General features: G+C 55.9%; 1 protein-coding gene across 4 annotated transcripts in view; it reads left to right on the forward strand.

Annotated features, from left to right (window-relative positions):
• The window catches only part of SRC (SRC proto-oncogene, non-receptor tyrosine kinase), a 50,256-nt gene extending 41,798 nt beyond the window's left edge, over window positions 1-8,458 (forward strand). For all 4 annotated transcript variants that reach the window (XM_047745418.1, XM_047745417.1, XM_047745416.1 and 1 more), the window contains 6 exons: window positions 1,109-1,264; window positions 3,067-3,246; window positions 4,123-4,199; window positions 4,876-5,029; window positions 5,172-5,303; window positions 5,595-8,458. In XM_047745418.1, the coding sequence (XP_047601374.1) occupies window positions 1,109-1,264; window positions 3,067-3,246; window positions 4,123-4,199; window positions 4,876-5,029; window positions 5,172-5,303; window positions 5,595-5,803 (908 nt within the window). In that variant the 3' untranslated portion in view covers window positions 5,804-8,458. The remainder of the gene's footprint in view (window positions 1-1,108; window positions 1,265-3,066; window positions 3,247-4,122; window positions 4,200-4,875; window positions 5,030-5,171; window positions 5,304-5,594) is intronic.
• The last annotated feature ends 14,947 nt before the right edge of the window (window positions 8,459-23,405 follow it).

Genomic DNA, 23,405 nt, shown 5'->3' on the forward strand with positions numbered 1-23,405 from the left:
GCAGGAGGCCGGCGAGGGAGCCAGGGCAAGGGAGCCAGGTCGAGGGTTCCCAGTATGTGTACACACACACACACACACACACACACACGCACGCACATACACACACACATACACACAGGTGCAGGTCGTGGGGGTGGGCATGCGTGCTGTATCTGGACCCTCAGGACTTCCCTGGGGGCCCTGAAGGTCAAGGGTCAGTGTGTCCTCATATGGGTGGGTCTCTGTGAGTCCCCACGTGGCTGTGGCCGTGGCTTCCATGTGCAGGTATGGCCTATCTCGAGAACACCAGTTACTCCCCATCCTGGGCCACCTCCTTCTCTGTCCACTGGGCCTCCTGACACCCTCCGCCACCTGGCACCCCTCTGCCTCCTTGGCTGTCATTGCACAGTTCATTCTGAACACTGGTCCTGACAGCAAAACCTTCCCGAGGTTACCTGGGAATCTCAGGATAAAGACCCCCACGTGGCCTCTGAGGCTGTGGGTGCTCTAGGCCTGGCCGGCTTCCCTGCCTTCCCCAGGGCCCCTTGTTCCCATTCACTCCTTTGCAGCCCCTGTGGCCTCCTTCCTGTTCATGCAACCTAGAGGCTTGTTTCTCTCTCGGGACCTTGGCACATGCACGAGGTGGTGTGCCCTCTGCTTGGAGTGGCCCCTAGTCAACCACTCACTTTCCTGCAGCTCCAAGCTCAGGTGCCACTTCCTCTGGGAAGCCTTCCAAGACTCCACCCAGCTCACCTGCTGTTGCACACACTGCTTTCCTCCATCGCACTCGTGGCCCTGGGAGATGATGAAGGGAAGCTGGGCTCCTCCTGCACTGGGAGCTCCCTGAGGGCAGGATTCCCCTGGACTTGTCCCCCACTGTGTCCTTGGTGCTCACTGAGGTGACCGCCCCTTAAAGTCTGATTAATGAATAAGTGAATAACTCCGGGAGCAGAAGCGCGAGGCAGTGTGAGGGGATGGTGACACCCCCTGGTGACACCTGCCTGGCCTCGAGGGCAGCCCACGTGTCCCCAGAGCCTGCGTGCATCCCATGTGTATGTCACACCGTGGGACAGAGAGGCCCCAGAGCAGATGCCTGGCCTGAACTCTACCTCCCTTCCTCTGTCTTCAGAACATGCTGACGGCCTGTGCCACCGCCTCACCACCGTGTGCCCCACATCCAAGCCCCAGACTCAGGGCCTGGCCAAGGATGCCTGGGAGATCCCTCGGGAGTCCCTACGGCTGGAGGTCAAGCTGGGCCAGGGCTGTTTCGGAGAGGTGTGGATGGGTAAGACCTTGACCCTGCCCCCCAGAAGAAGCCATGGTCCTCTTGTGGGGGGGCTTTGGTGTCCCCAGCAGAGAACCAGGCGGATGTCCATCCCACGGGACAGCCCGAGGCCCCCGTGCTTTACCACCATGAATCTCTGTTGCCCCTACTGAACACTGGGCTCTCTTTTACATGTGGAGCTCCCCCACACCTCTGCAGACCATGGCACCTGTTTGCCAAGAGCTGCATGGGGCTGGGCATCACGATTCCCCGAAGACGCTGTGTGGTCTGGGCCAGCTGGCTCCACTCTGTGTCTGTCTTCCTCAGTGTGAAATGGGGGCGGGGATAAAAGGATCCACTATGGGGTGTGAGCGAACGCTGCCCCCCGCCCCATGCATCCACACGTTAGCACTTAGCCATGGGAAGAGACGCCTCTGCTCACAGAGGGAGGGCTTGGAAGCCCAGGGTCTGGCATGTTCTGGGCCTGTTCACTCTCTCCTGTCTAACCCTGGAGAAATGGCAAACTGTCTTTTGAAAACAAACACCATGCAGCCCTGACAAAACCCAGGCCACCTTCTGCTGCCTGGTTCCTGCTGACGCGGAGGGATCGGGGAGGCTGGCGTGAGGCAGGCCTGATGCGTAGGAGCCTGTGGCTTCTGCCGTGGAATCACCATGCGCCAGTCTCGTAAGCCACTGCGTGCACTTGGCGTGCACTTGGCATCCATGTTCCTCCCTTCGGGGAAGAGCAGAGAGGGCTGCTGGGTGGAAGGCCCTGCAGGGACCAAGGCCTGCAGGCTGGAGGTCAGGCCAAGTCAGGAAAGGGGAGGTGCTGGTTTTGAGCCGGGGAGAGGGGAGAGGGATGTTCCAGGGGCTGGAAAAATGCATTCCTGGCCTGTGTGTGTGGTAGCAGCAGGCCAACTCAGGGAGAGCCAGGTACAGATCCCCAGACATCCTGTGCTGCAAGGACCCTAGAGCTAGGCCTGGGCCCCAGCCCTCGGGTGGAGGCCCAGAGACTGGGAGGAATTGGTCTTGGGCCACTCATCAAAGCACCTTGGGTCCAGTTAGCACAAGAACTCGGATTCAACACGCTGGGCTGGCACACAGCTTCCCCTAAAGCCGCACAGTTTGAAAACTGTGATAATAATCAAATGACAAGTGTAGCTCTTATTTATGGAGCCCTCATGGCGGGCTGGGCCCAGTGCCTAGAATCTCACTTAATTCTCAAACAGCCCCCCAGGGAGACACTCTAACATCCAAATTTCCCAGGCAAGAAAACAGGCCCGGAGGAGGGAAAGGACCGCCCCACGGTCTCACGGCTGTCAGGAGGCAGAGCTGGGAGTCAGACCCTGGCTGGTCTGACCTCTGAGCCCTTGTGGGCCTGGCCCAGGTCAGGCCTTACTTTTTGAGAGCGTGGCTCAAGACATGTTCTTGTTGCAGTGGCTTTGTTCTGAGGCCGGCTCTGCCTCCCCTCCCCAGCCCCATTCATGTGCTCACTCCCGACTCACCTTCTGCATGCTTCCTGGAAGGAATGTGGTCTCTCTGGAGACAGTGGTTGAGTTAGAGCCATGATCTTCCATCTGTCAGGCACCTGTGTGGCTTTTGGGGACACTCCCACTGACGGCAGCCCCAGCAACAGCTCAGCGACTGCTGTTTCTTGACCGTGTACCAGAGACTCATCTCATCCTTGTAATAGCCTCCTGTGGAGTGTCCCGTGGGCCTCGGCTGGACTGGTCACATGGCTAGGCAGGCCCCTCTGGGGCCCCGTGGGATGGGATTAAGGACACCGTCACTGAGGCAGCCTGCTGCACCCCTTGCCCCCGCAGGGACCTGGAACGGAACCACCAGAGTGGCCATCAAAACCCTGAAGCCAGGCACGATGTCTCCAGAGGCCTTTCTGCAGGAGGCCCAGGTCATGAAGAAACTGAGGCACGAGAAGCTCGTGCAGCTGTACGCTGTGGTGTCCGAGGAGCCCATCTACATCGTTACGGAGTACATGAGCAAGGGTAAGGCCCAGGTGACCGGCACAAAGATGCATGGGGCAGCCCCTTGCCAGATGGGGGGGGGGCATGCACTTCCCATCCCCCCAGATCTAGGGTGTATGTTTTAAAAGGTGGAATGGAGTAGAACCAACTTCTCACGCCAATGGTTGCCTTTCTCATTTCCTTTTGTTTTTAATGATTTCCCACAATGTACTTTGTCTCCTCCCCTTGGCTGGTTTTCCAACGCCACCTGCTGCTTTGCGGCTGAAAGAGAAGTCCTCCAGCCGTCCAAGCTGGGCCACATCTAGGTCAAGGTCCTGGCTTGACCTGTACTTAATTTTTAAATTAATTCAGTTGTTCAAAATTTGCCTTTTGGAGGCATAATTTACAAATGATAAAATACACCATGTTAAGGGTCCAGTTCCGTGAGTTTTAACAAATGGACCCTCCGGGGATCCCTTACCACAGTCGAGCTATGGGAGCTCTCCATTGCCCCGTGCAGGCAGTGGCCTCCAGCCCCAGAGCCAGGCAGTAACTCATGCCCTCTGCCATCATAGGTGTGTTTATTCTAGAACTTCACATTGCTATCTTTTACATCCGAGGTTTGTCCTTGTCCCATGTATCCGTGGTCTGTCCCTTTTTTAATTGCTGGGTAATATCTGTGATGGGGACAGACCACAGTTTCTGTTCTCCTGGAGACATTTGGTTGCTTCCTATCCCGCTTTGCCTGCTGAGTGACAGATACTGAGGGAGACTTTATTCAGAGGTGGGTTTGCCTGAAATGAGCGCCGCTTACACCGAGGCTGACCTGCCCCGGGCGGACGGGATCCGGGAGTCATTGCTTCCTGGCTCTGGGAGGGCAGGGCAGGGGCTAGTTAGTGCTGCTTCCTCTCTGTCCAGGGAGCCTGCTGGACTTTCTCAAGGGGGAGACAGGGAAGTACCTGCGGCTGCCGCAGCTGGTGGACATGGCTGCTCAGGTGAGTCTGCCCCTTCCACCTCCCACAGCCTCAGTCCCGCTCACCTCCGCCGCTGCTGCCTCTTGAGCGCCCTCTCCAGGCGGCATGCCTTGACTGCCCCCCCACCTCTGACCCCACCACATTTAACCCTGGGTGAGGAAAGAGCCCTTCGCTGGGTATCAGAGGTCAGCAACATGCTGTAGGACCTCAGGCCTCAGTTTTCTTCTCTGTAAAGGTTACTCAGTCACTCAACAAACATGCGTTAGTACTTGCTTGCTGTAGGTGGTGCTCAACAGTCATTTCTTCATTAATCCTTCTCCCAATCAGGGGAGGCGGGGATGGCTGTCCCTCCATTTGACATGAGAAAACAGGCTCAGAGGGGGGACTGGGGACAGCAGGCACGGCCTGGCACTCGTCTGTGGGGCCTCTGGGGCTTCTTTTTTACGGTTGCCCTGCTTCCAGGCTGGTCTTGACGGTGTTTCCCCTTTGCCCTTGCCCTTTGTCCTGCATTTCCTCTTTCTGCCGAGCGCTGGTCCTGCCTCTTCTGCCAGCGGTGTTTATTGGAAGCTGACTTCCCTAGTCAGAAGACTGGGAAGGATAGGGTGACCCAGCGGGGTGGGACGGGCAGGGCGGGGATGGGGGGTGGTGCGGGGGTGGGGATGGTCCCTGAGCTGGGCTTCTGGCGTTCTGCCTGCAGATCGCCTCAGGCATGGCCTATGTGGAACGGATGAACTATGTCCACCGGGACCTCCGTGCTGCCAACATCTTGGTTGGAGAGAACCTCGTGTGCAAAGTGGCTGACTTCGGGCTGGCTCGGCTCATCGAGGACAACGAGTACACAGCCCGACAAGGTGCGCAGGGTCCGGGTCAGGGCCATCTGGCCTTCTCTGAGCCTATTTCTGCGTCTGTCCAGCAGGGGATGGAAGTGGTATCTCCTGGCAGCGCTGTCCTAAGGTTCTCCTGAGCCTCCCCTGACCTTTCTCCCTCCTGCAGGTGCCAAATTCCCCATCAAGTGGACGGCTCCAGAAGCGGCCCTCTACGGCCGGTTCACCATCAAGTCAGATGTGTGGTCCTTTGGGATCCTGCTGACGGAGCTCACGACAAAGGGACGGGTGCCCTATCCTGGTAAGAGGGCTTCCTCGTGCCCTATCTTTGATCCCTGAATCCCCTCTGCCCTGGTGACCTTGGGCAAGCCATACCCTTTCCCAGGCCTGTTTCCCCATCTGTATAACAAAGAGGTTGAGCATCTGATCTTAGGAGCTCTCTGGTCGGGGCTCTCAGCCTTGGGGAGGGGAGTTACCCATGGTCACCCTCCCCCATCCTGGGCGAGAGGCCCTCTCTGTTGTCCTCATCCTCCTCCCCCCACCCGACTTTCCTCACTGGAGCCCGTCCCCTCACGCCTCCCCCCTCCTACAGGGATGGTCAACCGAGAGGTGCTGGACCAGGTGGAGCGGGGCTACCGGATGCCCTGCCCGCCCGAATGTCCCGAGTCCCTGCACGACCTCATGTGCCAGTGCTGGCGGAAAGAGCCAGAGGAACGGCCCACCTTCGAGTACCTGCAGGCCTTCCTGGAGGACTACTTCACGTCCACCGAGCCCCAGTACCAGCCCGGAGAGAACCTATAGGGGGCAGGCTGCAGGGCCAGCTGGGCTTTTTGGCTTGGATCCTGGGCTGGGGGGCCCCGATGTCAGGTCTTGCCTCCCTCTGCCTGCCCACGTTGATCCCCTCTGTGGGGCTGACTCGCCAGTGATGAGGCCCCTCCCTCTTTTGTGGCACAGAAGGGTTTGGGGCCCGGGGCAGCCCTGGGTACAGGGTCCAAGGCTGGCACGGTGACTGCATCCAGGCTCCTGCTCCAGCCACCTGCATCCTCCCAGCCTTCCCTCATGGGGCTCTGTGCAGCTCAGCGGGAGGAAGCGGGGAGAAGGACAGGCTGATGACACCCTTTCCCAGCCTCAGCCTGCTCCTCGCGTTGGCCCCTTCCCACTTCCATGTGCCCCCAGGTCTGCCTCCAGAGCTGGCCGAAGAGCCTTTCCAAAGAGGAGCGGCAGGCCCCGGCCCTCAGCCTGTCTGCCACCCTGCCCCTTGCCGTCCATTTCAGAAACACCTGTTGGTGGAAGCTGCTGGGTCCAGACTCCTCTGCCGTGGCTCCCAGGCTGGGCAGCTGAAGTGTAGCTTGGCTTCATGCTGGTGGGGAGCGTAGGCACCCCCCTCGAGTCCTGTTCTTAGACCCGAGGGACCCTTAGAGATCACCAATTCCTTGTCCTCACAGTACCCATGGGAAGACAGTCCAGAGAGGGGATGTGATTTGCCCAAAACCACAGAGCAGTTCAGGGTTGAGGTGGGTTCGGAACCCAGTGCTCCCTCTGTCTTCCTCAGGAACCAACAAGATTGTTCTTGGAGGTGTCATGGACAGACTGGGGCAGCCCAGGGGACCAGGGGCCCAAGGCTGCTGCCACCACCCGCCTAGCAGGCCTGTAGTGCAGGGAGAGAGTGGAGGCAGACGGAGGGTGGAGCTAGGAATGAGGGCTGTCGAGGCAGGAGTCAGGTAGCAGATGTCAATCAGAACGTGGGTGGATTTTCATCCTTGGAGCTAGCCAGCCATGAAAGAGAGTGAGCTCCCGGGCTCTGGAGGCAATCAAACAGAAATAGAAGATCCAAGTGGTTGGGAGGCCGTGGCCTCAGGAGAGAACCCCTAGTCTTCCTTCCCCCAGTGTGTCCTGTGTCATTTCAATGCCTGGCGCCTGCTCTCCTCCCTAAGGGGGGCACCCCATAACTCATGAGTAGAGAAAGGAGTACCTAATGAGAGGGTGAGCATCTGCTGCCAGGCCCCAGACCTGGCTGTGGGACTGCGGGTGGCCCCTGCATCCTCTTTGGGCTGCAGTGTCTGTCTTCCTTGGAGGCTGTGGGCCCTGCACCTGCTCTGCTCCAGACCCCTGTGGCCTGGCATCAGCTGGTGAGCCCAGCCGGGGGTGTCCAGAGGCGCACTGGCCCTCGCTTTGGTGTTTGGCCTTGGGGTATGTGGTGGCTTCTCCCTGGGCCTCAGTGTGCCCATCTTAAAATGGGTGGCTGACGGTTTGTGGGTCTGCTGCCCAGGGCCCCTACGTATGTGTATGTGTGTTGTGTGTGTGCACGTGTGTGTTCCTCCATGTGTGTCCATATTTAACATGTAAAAACACTCCCCTGCTCTGTTTCCCCGGACATGTTGTGCCTCTCCCCCCACACAGCCCCCCACCATAGCAATAACACCCCTGCTGCTGGGGGTTCTCGAGCCAGGCGGGCCCCGCCAGCAGGGAAGGAGGCCACGTGGGGCCTGCCCATGAAATTTCAACTTTTCCTTTCATCCATGTTTATGACGCAAGTCTGCTGTCTGTCCCGGTCAAATCTGGGCTCACTTACCCCGGTGCACTCTCAAGCCCCCTTCCAGCTGCCCGGGGCCCTTTGTATAAGGTGTCCTAAAACTGTTCTTCTTCTTCTTCTTCTTTTTTTAAAAATAAACAGTGTTTTGTAGATTTCAGATGACTATGCAGAGGCCTAGGGGACCCCCCCCCCAGTGCTGGGTGGGGCCTGGGGGTCCCACATTTCACGGCCCAGGCTTGGTGGGGAGGGGGGATCCAGAATTGGTTGTAAATACTTTGCATATTGTCTGATTAAACACAAACAGACCTCAGAATTTGACCAGTGGTTTATTGAGCATCTACCGTGTGCTGCAGAGTGAGTGGGGAAGGATGTGAGGTCTGATTGTGGTCAGAGGGGCCTTTGTTCAGGCCCCACTGGTGGCTAGAGGGCTCCGGGCCAGGGGGAGACACAATCAGGCTGGAGAGAGCCACTCTGGAATGTGGCTGCTGTGTGTAGGTATCTGCACCTGGTGGAAGGCTGGCTTTTGTGTGAGCCACGAAGCCAGGACTCCCAGAGCATGAGCAGTTTAGGTCGCAGATGCCCTGGGTGTGTGGTGGCAGTTAGCACCCTGGGGGCCTGGTGGGACGGTTGGGCCGGTGTGGGGTTGTGGGTGTGTTTAAGGGGTCATGTGTCTGGGTTTGCTGTGTGTTCCCGCAGAGTGCTGGGGTGGCGTGGGGCTGGAGCCACAAAAATTCCTGGGCCCTCTAGAAAAATCCAAAGACCTTTCCTCTCCTCCCCTTTTCCCCCACCACAAAGGGACCCAACTGGGTAGTTCTGTGCAACAGCCTATAGGAAGAAATTTCTTTTACATCAGAGCACACGTGCATCTGTGTGTCACCTCTGGCCATAATAATGGTCTAATTAAAAGCAAATTTCAAAATTCGGACATGTCTCTCTGCAGTAGGATTTTCACAGGCTGAATCCCCTGGTACCCAGGTCAGCATGGACACCCAGAGACACCATGGGTGTGTGCGCTCTTGGGACCATGGGAACATGGATGTTGGTGGCTTGTGTCTTCTGCTTGCTCCTGGGAGTGTGTGCCTAGGACGTGTATGCCTTCATGTTCATGAGGTTGTGTGCGTGGGCCCGTTTATTCATGTGCGGCTGTGTGGGTATGTGTGGGCATGTGTGCAGGTCTTCTGTGAGTCTGGGCTCCCAGGACTTTGTGTCTCGTGGTGTCAACCTTTTGTTCACATGGGTATGTGACTGGGAGATTGGGCATCTGTTTGCCCAGGGCTGTGTGTGTCTGTATGCACACCTGTCTGGGTGTCTGATAGCCTGCAGGCTCCTGGGGTGAGCGTGGACCTGGGAATCCATGGGGTACGAAGCCCATGTTTCTGTTTTCTCCAGTGGTGTGTGTATCACGTGAACACAAATCCAGGAAATTGGTGCTTCAGCTCCGGGCTCCTGGGGCCTGGACCCCAAAGTGTACAGCTGGTTCTGTGGGCATGGAGGGCATACACAGCACTGACCACTCCTGGAAGGGCCCATGTGTGCTGGGGCGGTCAGGGGCCATGCTCAGGAAGGCACCAGCAGGCCAGGGATGTGTCTCAGCCCCAATAGGGACAGGGACAAAGCACTCACCCCGTACGGTAGGTGGAGAGGGCACCTGCACAGTGCTGGAGGGTGGTCAGGACCCCCCTCCAATTCCCAGGGTGTGGGGGAAGTCGGAGCCTCTTTTCTCTGCACCTCTCTATCTCGCTCTGCGTTTCTCTGCATGTGTCTCCCTCTGTGTCTCTCTGTCTCTCTCCATCTCTTTCCTCTGTCTGCCTCACCAGCTCTCTCTGGCTGTCTGGCCCTTGCTCTCAGTCTCAACACTTTTTTCTTTGTTTCTTTCTATTCCCTTCCCTACTCACCCCCTTCCCCCACTTCTCTATAGTTTCCAGTGCAGCTGTGTGTGCTTCTGATTTTCTATCTCTGTTTCTATATGTGTCTCTCTGTTTCGGGCCATTGCTGGTTTCTCTTCTTCTCTGTGCCTGGCCGCTGTCTATTTCTCCAGTTTCTCTGTGTCTCTGTCGCACAGATTTTCTTCCTTATCAATCTCTCTAGCTTCTGACTCTTCCTCAGGTGCTCCCACACCTCCATGCTTTTGCCCATGGAGAATGCCCTTTCTTTTCTCTCTGCAACCTGGCAAACTCCTATTCATCCTTCAAAACACATCTCAGAAGCCACAGACCACCTGCTGGAGCTTTCCCCAACCCCCTGGACCTTGAAAGGGTTGTTGAATCAGTTCACGAAGCTCACCGACTAGAACAAGAGTTAAAGGACTGGGGAAATTCTAGCTGATGCACCCAGATGGTCTCACATGGATGGTGTCCGATCAGAGAAGGGAGGCAGGAAAGCCTCTCTCTCTCCCACCTCTGGTCTCTGGCTCCTTCTCTGATTTTGACTCCCTCCTCTGGGCCTCTGTCCAGTTTGCTTTTGCGTGACTTGTCGTGAGAGAGACAGAATGTAGAGGTGAGAGGTGTGCAGTCCCCTGGGACCACTGTCTCACAGCCCCGCTGCCTGCTCCTCCCACAGCACTGTCCAGATTTGAGCCCACTCCAGGGGACCGGGGACCCTGGTACCCCCTGTCCTCTCCACCTTCCCTTCCTGATTTCACTGGTTTTTCTCTTAAAAAAAAATTAATGATCTGAGAGAGAGAGATTGAGAGAAGGAGAGGGAGAAGGGGCAGAGGGAGAAGAAGACTCCCTGTGGAGCAGGAAGCCTGACATGGGACTCGATCCCAGGCCCCCGGGATCATGACCTGAGCTGAATGCAAATGCTTAACTGACTGAGCCCCCCAGGCACCTTCAGTGGTTTACCTCTTACTCTGCATACATTTTTTTCTTGGAGGAAAATTAGATATTTTCCCCATGAAAAAAATAATATATAATCCTCATCACAAAGTAGGAAAGATACAGAGAACCCCCCACAAAAACACCGTAATTGGTGCGCCCATCCCATCCCCTCCCACCTAGAGAGGGTGGGGCATGTGTCTGTGTGTGTGTCAATCGGGGTCTGTAATCTGTTCTCTGCCCATTGGCCCCCGTGTCCTCTTCTCTCTCTCAGAATGTGTCTGTCTGTCTGTGCTCTGGCTTATGGTCACTGGTTCTTGCTGTGGGTTACTGGCCCATTCGGTCAGACATTCATGTGGAAAGCTCGGAGTGAAGATCTGTCCTGGGCCTATGTGGCCGTGGCCCATGTGGCCGTGGCCCGTGCAGAGATGTGAGCCCCTGCGCCTGCCTGCGTCTCTGTGGCAGGCCCTCTGTGCCGGGTGTGTCTTTCTCAGCCCCTCCCTGCCTCTGCTCCCCGTGGTTTCACCAGCCTCCTTTCCACTGCTGCACTTCCAATGCATGCAGTGTGTGCATGTATGTGTGGGGCGGGGGTGTGTGTGGGGCACGTGCACGTCCCTGCTCCCTGCTGCCTCCCGGCTGTGGCTCTTTCGTTCATCCTCTGCTCCTTTCATCTCCTCTCCACCTCCTGAAATTCTGACCAGACTCTGTGCTGAAGGCATGTGCACACACACACACGCACATATGCGCACACACACACACCTGTGCGCGCGCACACACACACACCACACCTGTGCACACACACACCCACCCATGAGGCCTATTGTCTGCATTTGCTCTCATCTCATCTTTCCCCATTTTTCTCTCACGGGCTCCAAGAAGCTGTGGTTTGCAGAGAGACAGAGACTAACAGAGACAGAGAGAAACACAGAGACAGAGATGGGAACAGCTGGGAAAGGAGGTCTGGGTGGGGGGTGGATGGAGCTCTGTCCATCTGTCTGTCATTCCTCCACCCCTCGGTGTCCCCAGCCCTTCCTACCCAAGGGCTCGTCCCACCCAGTGTCCAGACCTGTGCCGGCCTCCGAGGGTGACCCATGGGGTCCTGGGTCTGTGTCTCTCCATGTAGCTCTGCCTGTGTGTCCATCTGTCTGTCATCTGTCTGCTTCTGCTCCCTCCCAGGCCTCCGCCTTGCGGTGGTCTCATTAAATGTTCATCTTTTTCTTTGTCGCACCCTCAGGGGGTCATGAGTTTGAGTCCCATGTTGGGTGCAGGGTTTACTTAAAAAAATTTGAGCTAAAAGATTGTCTTCTGATTTGAAGAGCAATTAATTTTTTTTTTTTGTGGGTCCCTAAAAGTACTGTGGGCTGTGGGCTTCCTGAGCATCTCCTCTGTGCCTGGCCTTGGTAAATGCTGCTTCTGGCAGACCCTGTGTCCTCTTCGCCTTCTACCCTCTTGGCAATTCCTGCTCCATTCTACCCCCGGTGGTTTGCCCTTGACTTCAGTGGAGTGTGTCCCCCACTTCCCCGCTGTCTCTGTCTCTGTCTGTCCAGCTCTCTCTTGCTCTAGCAGCTTTGTCCCTTTCTCTGGGGTCCCCCCACTAATTCGTTCATCCCCCCAATAAACATGTGGTCCTGCTGTCTGTCCCTCTGGCCTTCTGCCCTCCTCGCTGGGAAGCAGGCTGGACATGGCACTCCTTGTCTGGGACCGATGAGCAGGCAGAGCAGATGGTCCCGGGAGAGGAGGGATGGGGTCCTGAGTGTGAACAGAGGGCCCAGGGGTTCCCCAAGGAGGCAGGGCCGAGCAAGGCCTGAGGGTGAGGAGCAACAGGCAAGGGAGGGGACAAAGGCCCGGAGGTGGGGGCCAGCAGAGCCAAGGTGGGATGGCCACCGAGTCACCACATCTTCTCAGTCCTGGGGCTGGGACGGTGTGTGAAAAAGCCCAAGAGGGAGACAGACAGACATCCAGATGGACACTGGGAGAGGGAGAGAAAGGCCCATGGAAGTCTCCTGCTTTTCTGTGTTTATCTCCCATTTTTCTCCTTCCCTTTTATCTCGGGGGCTTATCTGAGTCTTGTCTTTTCTCTGAGCTTCCTACATTTGTCTGTGTGCATGCATGTGTGGTATGTGTATGGTGTGTATGCGGCATGTGTGTGGCACGTGTGGTGTAGCACATGTGGGGTGTACATAACATCTGTGTGGCAAGTATGTAGTATAGTGTGTGTGGTACATGTGGCATGTGTGAGGGGTGGTGTGTGGCATGTGTGAGGACAGTGTGTGAAGGGTAGTGGTGTGTGTAAAGGACAGTGTGTGAGGGGTAGTGGTGTGTGTGTGTGGTGTGTGTGTGGTGTACATGAGGGGTAGTGGTGTGTGGGGGTGTGGTGTGTGGGGGTAGTGATGTGTGTGTGTGAGAGGTGGTGTGTGGTGTGTGAGCGATGTGTGGGGGGTGATATATGTGGTGTGTGTGCGAGGGACAGTGTGTGAGGGGTAGTGGTGTGTGTGGTGTGTGTGTGTGGTGTGTGTGAGAAGGGAGAAGGGGTGCTGTGTGGTGTGTGTGAGGGACGGTATGTGAGTGGTAGTAGTGTGGTGTGTGGTGTGTGTGAGGGACGTGTGAGGTGGAGTGGCTGTGTGGTGTGTGATGTGCATGAGGGGTAGTGTTTGAGGGGTAGTACTGTGTGTGTGTGGTGTGCGTGAGGGACAGTGTGTGAGGGGGAGTGGTGTGTGTGTGGTGTGTGTATGTGGTGTATGCGAGGAAGGGTACTATGTGGTGTGTGTGAGGGACAGTGTGTGAGGAGGAGTGGTGTGTGATTGTGTGTGGTGTGTGTGTGTGGTGTGCATGAGGGACGTTGTGTGACGAGGAGTGTGTGTGTGGTACATGTGTGTGGTGTGCATGAGGGGTGGTGTGTGAGGGGGAGTTATGTGTGTGGTGTGTGTATGTGTGGGGTGTGTGTGTGTGTGTGTGTGTGGTGTGTAGTGTGTGTGAGGAAGGGTGCTGTGTGTGGCATATGGCCCCCCAACTCCCTCGCTGTTGCCTGAATCCAGCACAGGCTCTACCTCACATGCATTCAGACATTTCATTCATTCGGATATAAAATCCTCATTCAAGCCGCTCCAAGAGGCGGCCCAGGGGGCCTCGGGTGCATCTCTCTCCTCCTCAGTCGATCTTTCTCTTCATCCTCCTTCCTTCAGTCTCCTTCTCGGTCTTCTCTTTCTTAGTTCCTCCCTCAGGGCCGTCGCACAGCCTGGTTTGAGACCTCTGTGTCCTGCTTGTGTTTGTGTCTGTCTGTTCCCTCCCCCTCCCCCTCTCGGTCTTTCTCCCTCTCTTTGTCTGTCTTTCTTTGTCCGTCTGTCTGCCTCTGAGCTTTAGAGTGAGTCTGCGTTCCCCAGCAGGAGGTAGGCTTTCCCACCCAGATGTGACCACACAGCCATGTGTGTGTGTGTGCGTGTGCGCGTGCACACACGTGTGTGGCTGTGTCCCGCAACAGGCTCTCCCCTCATCTACTCGGCCTGCAACACTTGTTCGGAGCCTCGCAGGCTTAGGCTCGCATCTGTGTGGCCCAGTCGGGGGTCCCTGAACCTGCTCCCCTCCTCCCGTCCCTGCAGGCTTGCTGGCTTTCCAGGGTGGGCAGCTGCTGCCCCTTCAGCACTTGGACGGTCATTGCCATCCGCCCGGGAGGTCCTCGTCCTCGGCTCTTTCTAGAACATTCATCATGAGACAGCTGTTCCTGCCCAGCTGTGTGTATATGTGTGTGTGTGTGTGTGTGTGTGTATGTGTGAGTGTGACAGATCTCCTCTCACCCTCTTGCTCTCTACTCCCCATCCCCTCTCCGGCTCCATCTGGATTTTCTGTCTCTCTCCCACATCCCCAAACTCTCTTTTTCTCCTTCCACGTCCATGCTCTGTCCGGCATTTGTTTTCACTCTGCGGATAAGCATACGGTGATCTGTCTGTGTATCCATCCGTCCGTCTGTGTGTCTGGGAGTTAGTTCTAGGCCCTTTTCTTAACCCCCCTTGCTGGGCCCCCTGTTGTCTTCCCCTGCACACTGCTGAGCCATCTCGGCCCCCACATCAGCCTCCATCGCCCCCCTGCCCTTCTGGGTGAGCTCCTGGGCCCCTCGCCAACACCCCCCACACACACCCCTTGCACCCCTTGAGGCCTACCCCAGCCTCAGCACCATCCCCACCCCTGGCCCCACATGTCTGTGGCACTGCCCCGAGCAGGTCACCCTGGCTGGGCCATGCCACGGGGATAGACACTTGCTCCAGGAGACTCCATCCTTGGTGCCCCTAGCTCAGGGGCCAGTGTTAGTGATTTCCTTCCTGCCCTGTGGGACCCCCACCTCATTCAAGTCTTTCCTGGAGTCTCCCACCCTTTCCATATGAGGGTCTAGACGTCAGTGTTCCTTGGTCCCATTACCTTTTCATGTCCCTTTTCATCAGACTTTGTCAGGGTTTGCTCCTACCTGGGCATTGTGGTGTGTGTGTGTCTCTGTTCCTCTCTCCCTGTCTGACACAGACCTCTTTCCTTCCCTCTCTTATCCTTTCTCTCAGTAAAAATTAAATAAAATAACTTACATACCACACAATGCACAAACCTTAAATGAAAAACCTCAGTGAATTTTACATGTGTCTACACCTGTGGATCCACCTTCCTGAGTAAGACCCAGATCTCCCAGTGCCCAACAGCCTCCTCCTCCATGACTGCCACCACCCCACCCTGTCCTGTTTTTACTGTTACTGTTTACTGGGGGGGCAGGGGGGGCGGTGCGGTTCTCACTGGGTGACATTCTGACTGTCTGAGAACTTCCCTAGTTTTGCTTCCCTTCCCAGAGTTCCTCATCTTTGTTCTTTCCCTCAGCAATTGTTTGTACCTCTTAAGACCAGGCTGTGTGTCTTCCGCCCTCCCTCTCTCCCGCTCCCCCTGCTTTGTCTCTAAGCCATTATTGAATTCTGCTTCCATTCTGTGAGTCACTACAGGAGTGTGTGTGTGTGTGTGTGTGTGTGTGTGTGTGTCCCCACTCATCCACCGCCTCCCCCTCGCTCACTGCTTCCCCCACCTCTGCCTCTCCTCTCCTGCTCCTGGGGGCTCCATCTAGATTTTTCCAGGTGAGTCTGGCTCTATTTGTCTCTCTCTCTCTCTCCTCCTTTCTTCCTTCGCTGTCTCCGAGTGGTGGCTGAGAGCTGGCTGGTGCTGGGGGAGGGTGTGTGTCCACTCCAGCTCTGGCCTCACCCTTGCCTGCTGTCCCTCACATCTCCCCAGCCCCCTTTGCAAATTCTCTTTGCCCACAGTCAACCCATTGCCACTGGGTCTCTAGCCAGGATCTTGGAGCTAAGCCCCTGACCTGTCCACACACCAGGTCCATATCTCCCAGGGCAGAACCGCCTCCTCCAGGCCCCATCCTTCTCCTCCCCTTCCCGTCCCAGGGCTGTCTTCATGTCAGCACTTCACTTCCCTCTCCTTCCCTGTCCAGCTGTATTCTGTTCCCAACCCCCCAAAACAGCTCCCATGGCGACCTCTCCCACCTGCCAGCAAACCTGGGTCCTGCCTCTGCAGACCTTGGTGACTCTGCATCCCCATGCTCTCCCCCTACCTCCCAGATGGCTCTTTCTCTGTGTCTTGCCCTCTTCTCCCTTCCCGCCCCAGCCTGCTGACCTCACTCACTCTGGACCTCACCACTCCCTTTGCGGGACCACCCCCAGGGGGCAGATCTTCCTATATACTAGCCTCCAGGACATTCCATAGGCACCACCGTCTATCCAGCACCCAGGTCCACCCCAGGCCTTGTCCTCGCTCCCTTTTCCCCTCCTTACCTCCTTCCTGTTCACATGGTCCCCCAAATGGACCTTGCCCCATTCCTTCCTCTCCATTCCAGCACCCTGCCTTCACCTGGGTTCTGTCGCCTCCCCTGGGCTATGCTCCAGTGTCCTCACTGGCTTCTCTGCCCCTGCCACCTGTGGCCATGATCTAGTCTGCACTTGGCCTCCCAGAGTGACCTTCAGACATCAGGCAAATTCGGTCACGTGTTCAGTCAACAAACAGTGACTGTGCCCCCACAGTGGGGTAGGCCTCAGGGTCAAAGCCTCTGCATGGCCTGGTACCCTAGAGTGGCAGGGGGACCCAGAGCTGGGAGGTGGGGAGGCTGTGGTGCGGCACGTGGCCATTGCTACTCTTTCTCATGTTCATCTCTCTTCTACCAACTTCCCTTTCCTTCCGTCTCACCCTTCTGGCAGTCCCCCCTAATCTGTGTCCAGAGTCAGAGAGTGTCTTTCCGTCTGTCTGAGAGGGAGGGTCTTTACAAGTCTGTTCATGTCAGGCTTTTTGAGGTCTGCCTGGTCACCTGTCCCCATGTACCAGAGTGTGTGAGGAGCTGTTCTTCCTGTGTGTGTGTGTGTGTGTTGGCCAGTCCCGTCCATGAGCAGTGAGGAGCGCGCGGGGTGTGTGTGTGTGTTGGCTAGTCCCGTCCATGAGCAGTGAGGAGCGCGCGGGGATGTCTGTCTGTGTGTCAGGGAGAGTTCTTCCTGGCCACGTCTCCCTGTGTTGTGAGGATTGCTGTGTCTCTGGTTGTGTCTCCCGGAGGGTAGGGGTCTGTCTGGGTGATTTTATCCATGTGTCCTCTCTCTGGGGGCTCTGGAGATGCCACGGGCTTCCTGTCTGTCCAGTTGGCCACAGATCCCGCTGCCCTTCTATCTACCTCATGGCTCCCATCCCCCGCTCTTCCTTCTCTACACCCCCCCCTCTCCTGGGGGCTTTGTTGGGGCTGCACGTCACCGTCTGTGTCTGGCCGCCTTGCAAGCCTGCAAGCAGGCGGCGTGCGTCACACCTCGTGCAGAGCCCCGGCTGCCACCACTGTCCCCTTATGCGTCATCCTGGAGCCCCTGGCTGTGTGCTGGCGCCCAGGTCTCAGGCACTCCTCTAGTTCCCCCACCCCCCCCGCCCTCTGTCTGAGCCTTCCCTGAGCTTTCTTCCTCTTCCTTCATGTGGCAGCTCTGCATCTGTGTGCGGGCATCTATCTGAAGTTCCCTGCTCTCACTTCCTGCGGGAGGGTGGGGTTGGGAGCCTGACGTGACTCCCTTTGTCCTTTCTACCTCCTGTCCTCACTAGGGTCCACCTCCCTCAAGGGCATGTCTCTGTAGAACCAAATCAAAACCACTCCCCTCCACCTATGGGAAGATCTTTTGGCTCCTCTTCTGCCTTCCCTCCTCACCCCATGCTGCTCCAGCCTCCCTGCCCTTGTCTTTCCCTAAATGTAACACACTGCTTCCGCCTCAGGGCCTTTGCACTTGCTGTCCCTGCTGCCTGGAGGGCTCTTTCTTGAGATCTGTATGCTTGCTTATGCCCTTCAGTTCTCTGTTCCAAAGTCCCCTCTTCAGAGAGGCCTTCCTGGACCGCTTGGTCTAAAATAGCATCCCCCATGCCTCTCTGACCCTGCCGTGCTCGATTTGTCTTTAGAACGCTTCTCGCTGCTGGGTGTCATCCTATGTATATATGTATGTATATATGTATATATGATATATTGGCTTATCTTCTGTCCTTCCTGCTAGGATGCTGTGTGCCTCAGGAGGGCAGGGAGAGTCTTTCTGTTCAGTGCTGTGTCTCCAGCTCCTAGAACACTGTCCTGCAAGCAGAAGGCATTCACGTTTGATGACTGAGTGACCAATCGAATTTCTAAGCCCAGTCTGGCCCGAATGCAGAAGAGTGCCTCTCCCTGTTCACCCCATTTCTTAGATCCAGCCTGGTTTTCCCAGTCTGACCTTGGCTAACTAGTTCCAGCAGCCTGCACTTGGTGGCTCAGACCCCAGCCTCCTCTCAGTCTCCCCATCTCGGGTTTTCCCCCATTCTCCTGGCAAGGCAGCATGGATCATATATTCCCACCTCCAAAAAGTGGTCAAGTGCCCCCGCCAACCTCCTCTACAGTCTCCAGCTTCAAAACCCCTCCCCCGACTCGGCCATACCTCCCCGCTCCCCTGCCTTCACGCCTCTACACCTTTGTACGTGCTGGTCTTTCCACCTGGAAATTCCTTCCTGAGCATCTGCTTAGCGAACTCCTACTTTTTAAAAAATGAAACACATTTTTTTTTTATCAAGGTGGAATTCATACAACAGAATTAACCATTTTAGTGAACAGCTAAGTGGCATTTAGTGTGTCTCCCATGTTATGCAACCTTTGTCTAGTTCCAAAACCTTTCTTTATCGCCCCCAAATAAAGTCCCATACCCATTAAGCAGTTATTCCCTGTTTCTCCTCCCCTTTCCTGTCCCTGGCAACCATGGATCTGCTTTCTGCTCTGTGGATTATCTATTCTGGATATTTCATATAAAAGGATTCAGAGAAAACATGACCTTTTGAGTCTGGCTTCTTTCACTGAGCGTTAAGTTTTTTGAGGTTCACCCACTCTGTGGCACACATCAAGACTCATTCCTTTTTTTATGGAATGAAGAATAATGCATGGTACAATTGGTCCGCAATGGCTTTTGAGTCTCAAAGGGTCCCCTGTCAAAGGCCAGACTCTCCCTTCTCTGGCCCTCATGTTCCTGGGATAATCTGGGCTACCCTGGGCTGGCATGCCTTTTCTGTCTGTGGCTTCTGGAAGGAAGGGGCTTCCAGAAAAACTCCTGCCCTACTGTGTACTGGTCCAGGCTCTGGGTCACCCTGGCTCTGGCTGGCGCTCGGGGCGAGCAGGTGCGGGAGCGACTCGTGGATGAGGAAAAGAAGGGACGGCAGAGTGGCCGTGGTGCCTGGCGCCTTAGCCCCTGCTCTCCCTTGTCTTCCCCTCTTGCTCTGAAAGCCCGAGGCCCCAGTTTCTTCTGCGCCTGTGTGAGGGTGTCTTCTGTCCATCTGATTGTCTGTCACCCCTCCTTCTCTGGAGCACTAGCGGACTTTGAGCATCCGATGTTTTCCCGCGTGTGTCTGTCTCACTGTGCTGCGCACACACACTGTCCTCTTGTTCTAGGTCCGTCTGTCTGTGCATCCGACTGTCCCTCCATACTGCAGTCTTGCTTTTTCCCTGCTCTAGCCCCAGGAGTCATTGTCACTCCCTGTGTGTGTATGAGACACATGCACGCGCACACATACACCCCCGCCCCTCCAGAATGAGAGAGGGGGTGAGAGAGAGCCCCCTGCAGAGCCCCTCTCTGCTGGCTTCTCACTTTTGTGCTTGGTCTGTGAGTGGGTCTGTGAGTCACTGGCTTTTATCCCTCTGTTCAGTCAACACCCGTGGGCTGCTGGGCTGCGCCCCCACTGCGAGTGTGTAGGAAGGGGGCAGGGAGGGAGGGAGAGGGAGTGTTTCTTTCCCTCCCTCTGCCCTCTCTCCTCTCTAAAGCAACACTGAGATCTGTGCTGGCGCCCAGGTCTCAGGCACTTGGCCTCTCCAGCTCTGTCTTTGACTCTCTGGGTCTATCCTTCTCTCCTCCTCCACACTCACTTTATCCCTTGCTCCTTCTGTCCCCACTGTGCCTCTCTGCCTCTCCGTATCTCTGCTCCCCTGCTCTCTCCCTCTTTCTCCTTCTCTGGGCCTCCCTCTCCTTCCTCCTTGATTTTTCCAGATGTGCCCATGTCTGACTCTGTCTCATGCCAAGTGTCTCCCTCCCTCCCTCCTCTCAGGCTCTGTCCTCACCCCTTCCTCCTGGTCTCTGGTGCATGTGTATGTGTGCCTGTGTGCGTGTGTGCTCGCGTGCACGTGCCCCCCATCAGTGTGCCTTCCCATCTGGGCCTCTTCCCACCCGCTCTGCCTGCTCCCAATCTGCTGGGGCTACAAGGGGGCACTGCCTGGGAGTCTTATCTTCCCACCTGTACCCCCTCCCCAGCCGTCACCTCACCCCTCCTCACACCCTCGTATTTGCCATGAATTTAAACTCATGTTCTCCTTCTGAGACTTGGTCCCAAGGGCTTCCATGCTGGGGACCTTCATCATTCCTCCTCTGCTCCCCACACCCATAGAAAACCTTCATGCAGATATTGTCCCCTAAGCAGCTCTCAGTTGACTCCTCTCTCTGCCCCATCTTTCCCTGGGCTGCCTTGTGGTCTCTCTGTTTCTGTTGCCATCAGGGAGCAGGAACACCCTCCACCTCTAGATCTTAAACACTGTGCAACAAAGCCAGCTTCCAGGCCCTGCCTGTCCCTGCAGCCTCCTCCCGTACTCTCTCTCTCGCACGCGCTTTCTCTCTCTCTCTCCCTCTTGCCTCACTCTTCCCCTTGTGCTCAAGCCTTGCCCTCTGCCTGGCCAGCTGGCCCACCTTTACGCCAAGACTTCTTCCTCCCCCAGAGCCCTGCTTTGAGTTCCTGGGCCCCAGAACCCTTTTCTGGGCCCCAGAACCCTTCCCCTGCCCCCTCTCTGGGTCAGCCCAGACGCAGCACGCAGCACCAACTGAACCCTGGGAGCACTGCCAGTCTCCAGGGGTGTGTTCTCCCTGCGGGAGCTTGCATGTGTGGGGATTTGGGGCTCAGTGTCTCAGTCTGCCCACTTCCCCCCCCTCCCCGCCTCCCTGCTCCCCTCCTCCTGTCTCCCCACGGTTTTAGGCTGCGTGTGTGTGTGTGTGTGTGTGCGCGCGCGCGCGCGCGTGTGTGCACACCTGATCACCTCCCCCTGCTCCCTCTTTCTAGCTTCATCTCTACTCTCTTTCTCTCTAGTTTTTCTTTCTTTTCATTTTCTTTCAAAGCACAAGTTTTTTTTCCTGATCTCGAAGGTAACGCATCCATCTTCATGATAGAGAGTTTAGAAAATACAGAGAACACCGGAGGAACAATAGAAGTCCCATTTCCCAGGAGAAGGGGCTCCTGGGTGCATACTGGGGAGTGGACCCAGGGTAGGGTTGTACCCTGGACACCTCACCCCGTATGTGTGCCTGTCCCTTGCATGCCCTCCACTGTCCCTCTTCTCTGCCTTGCACTTGGTTCTTGCCTGCGGCTGGCACTCTCTGGTCTGTCTCTGTGTCCCTCACAGCCTGTCCCACTGCCCTGCCCTGGGGATTCCATCCACACTCACTTTCATTCATTCATAAAACTCATTCTGCAGACCAGGGAATGTGTGTCTATGAGAGAGGGTGCCCCTCCCACTGTCCGGGTCTCTGAATTTTGTCCCCACTCTGTGAGCACCTTGGGGTGCCTGTTGGGAGTGTGTCCATGGGTCTGATTCCCCGGACGTCCATCAGGCTGTCTGTCTGTTGCCACCTCCCTCTCTCTGCAGCCTTTTTGAATTGCTGTCTTGTTCTGGCCTCATCCCGTGTGTGTGTGTGCGTGTGTGCATGTGTGCATGCACACATATGTGTGCCTCCCTCCATGAAGTACTTGCCTTGCTGGCTTCCTTGCTGGCTTCTTCCCAGTTTGCTCTCCCTCTGTCTCTGTTGGTCACTCTCATTCATAAGTTCTTTTGCTCATTCAAAAAACAGAGCATCATTAAAAAAAAGGTGTCTGTCAGGAACACAAATTGCGTTATTACCTTTGTAATAAGAGAAACGCATTCAAGTTAGAACCACAACCACCGTAAGAACGAGGGTATAGGATGCCCATTGTTAACATCTAGGCTGAATCATGCCCTGGGCTTGATCTGCGTGTGTCTGTCTTTTCATCCGTCTCTAGTCTTCCTGGTCCGCTTGTTCTTTCTTTTCTTCTCTACCCTTTACCTTGGAGATTTCTGGAATTTCACTCTGGCTGCTCCTGCTGTGAGCAGAAAGAATGGGTTTTTGTATGTGTGTGTGTGTGTGTGTGTGTGTGTGTGTGTATGTGTACCTGTGTAGGTGTGTGTGACCGAGCAAGAGACTGTGTGTGGGCGCGTGAGCAAGAGTGTGTGTAAGTGTATGAGCGTGTGTGTGAGCGTGTGCTCACTCCCCTCCCCCACGCCTTGCTGCCTCTGTAGTTCTGACAGCCTTTGTTCCCCATCTTTGGACATTTTCTTTCTTTTAGAAATGACATTTATTGTTTTCCTCTGGTTCCAGAAGTAATACACGTTCACTGCAGAAAAGGTGGAAAATACCAAAAAGAACGTGCAGAATAAAATAAAAATTCCCTGTAATCTCACCTCCCAGAGAGAAAGAAACCACTGCTAATTTTGAGGGTCTTTTAACAGGTGCCTGGGTACCTTTTCTCACCGTGTGTGTCTCTCTCTGCACTCTATTTCACTGTATTCTCACTCATTCATTCCTTCAAAAGCATCTGGGCCCCGCCCCCCCACTTGGGACACCCCCATATGTCTTTGTAAGTCCAGCAGAACAGTTGGGATGTCTTTGTCTGGGAAGGTCTGTCTGTCTGACAGTCTGCCTTTCTCTCTTCTTCCCTACTTTTCTCTTGGGCTTTATCAGATGTGTGTGTGTGTGTGTGTGTGTGTGTGAGAGAGAGAGAGAGAGAGAGAGAGCTAGACAGAGAAAGTGAGCAGAAAGAAATGGGGTGGAGGAGAGACAGAGAGAGAGCCCATGTCCCTTCCCCTCTCTTAGTTGTCTTTGTCCTGCTGTGGACGCAGGACCCACTATGATGGGGGGCCTGCCTGTGCCATTCTGTTCCTTTTCCTGCCTGTCTTTTTGTTCTCTAGTTCCCTAAGAATGAAGAAGAGCTAGAGGCTGGGGTTAGGGAGGGCGGGTAGAGTAATGCAGGCAGAGGGCACAGCTTCCTCCAGCGAGGGGAAGCTGGAACCTGGGCAGTTTTTCTGGAAGGTCTCCTTGGGCAGCCTGCAAGACAAAGGTGGGAGAGGAGCGGGGTCTGGGCAAGGAGGGCCTGCCTCTTGTTCCCCCCTTGTAAGGGCTGGGAAGTGGGACATGGCTCCTGGGATCAGGAGTGGGGCAGCCTGGACCCTCACAGCCTCTCCCCAAGGCCCAGGCTGTTTCCCTCTGAGAACAAAGCTGTCTCCCTCCAAGTGCACCTGCCTCGAGGGCTCTCATCTCCATTCCTGCTCTGTCTCTATTTCTCAGGGAACACAGTAGAGAAGCCTCTGGACTTTGGTGCCTGACACCTGGTTCCCATCTTACTATGGCCCTCGGAATAGTGACCTCCTTGGAGCTCGAGTGTCCTCGACAGAAGAATAGGGATAATTAGAGTTTTGAGGCTCAAATGTAAATGTTCATGTAAAGAATGC

Source organism: Lutra lutra, chromosome 9 (assembly GCF_902655055.1).
Source record: "Lutra lutra chromosome 9, mLutLut1.2, whole genome shotgun sequence".
Lineage (NCBI taxonomy): Eukaryota > Metazoa > Chordata > Mammalia > Carnivora > Mustelidae > Lutra > Lutra lutra.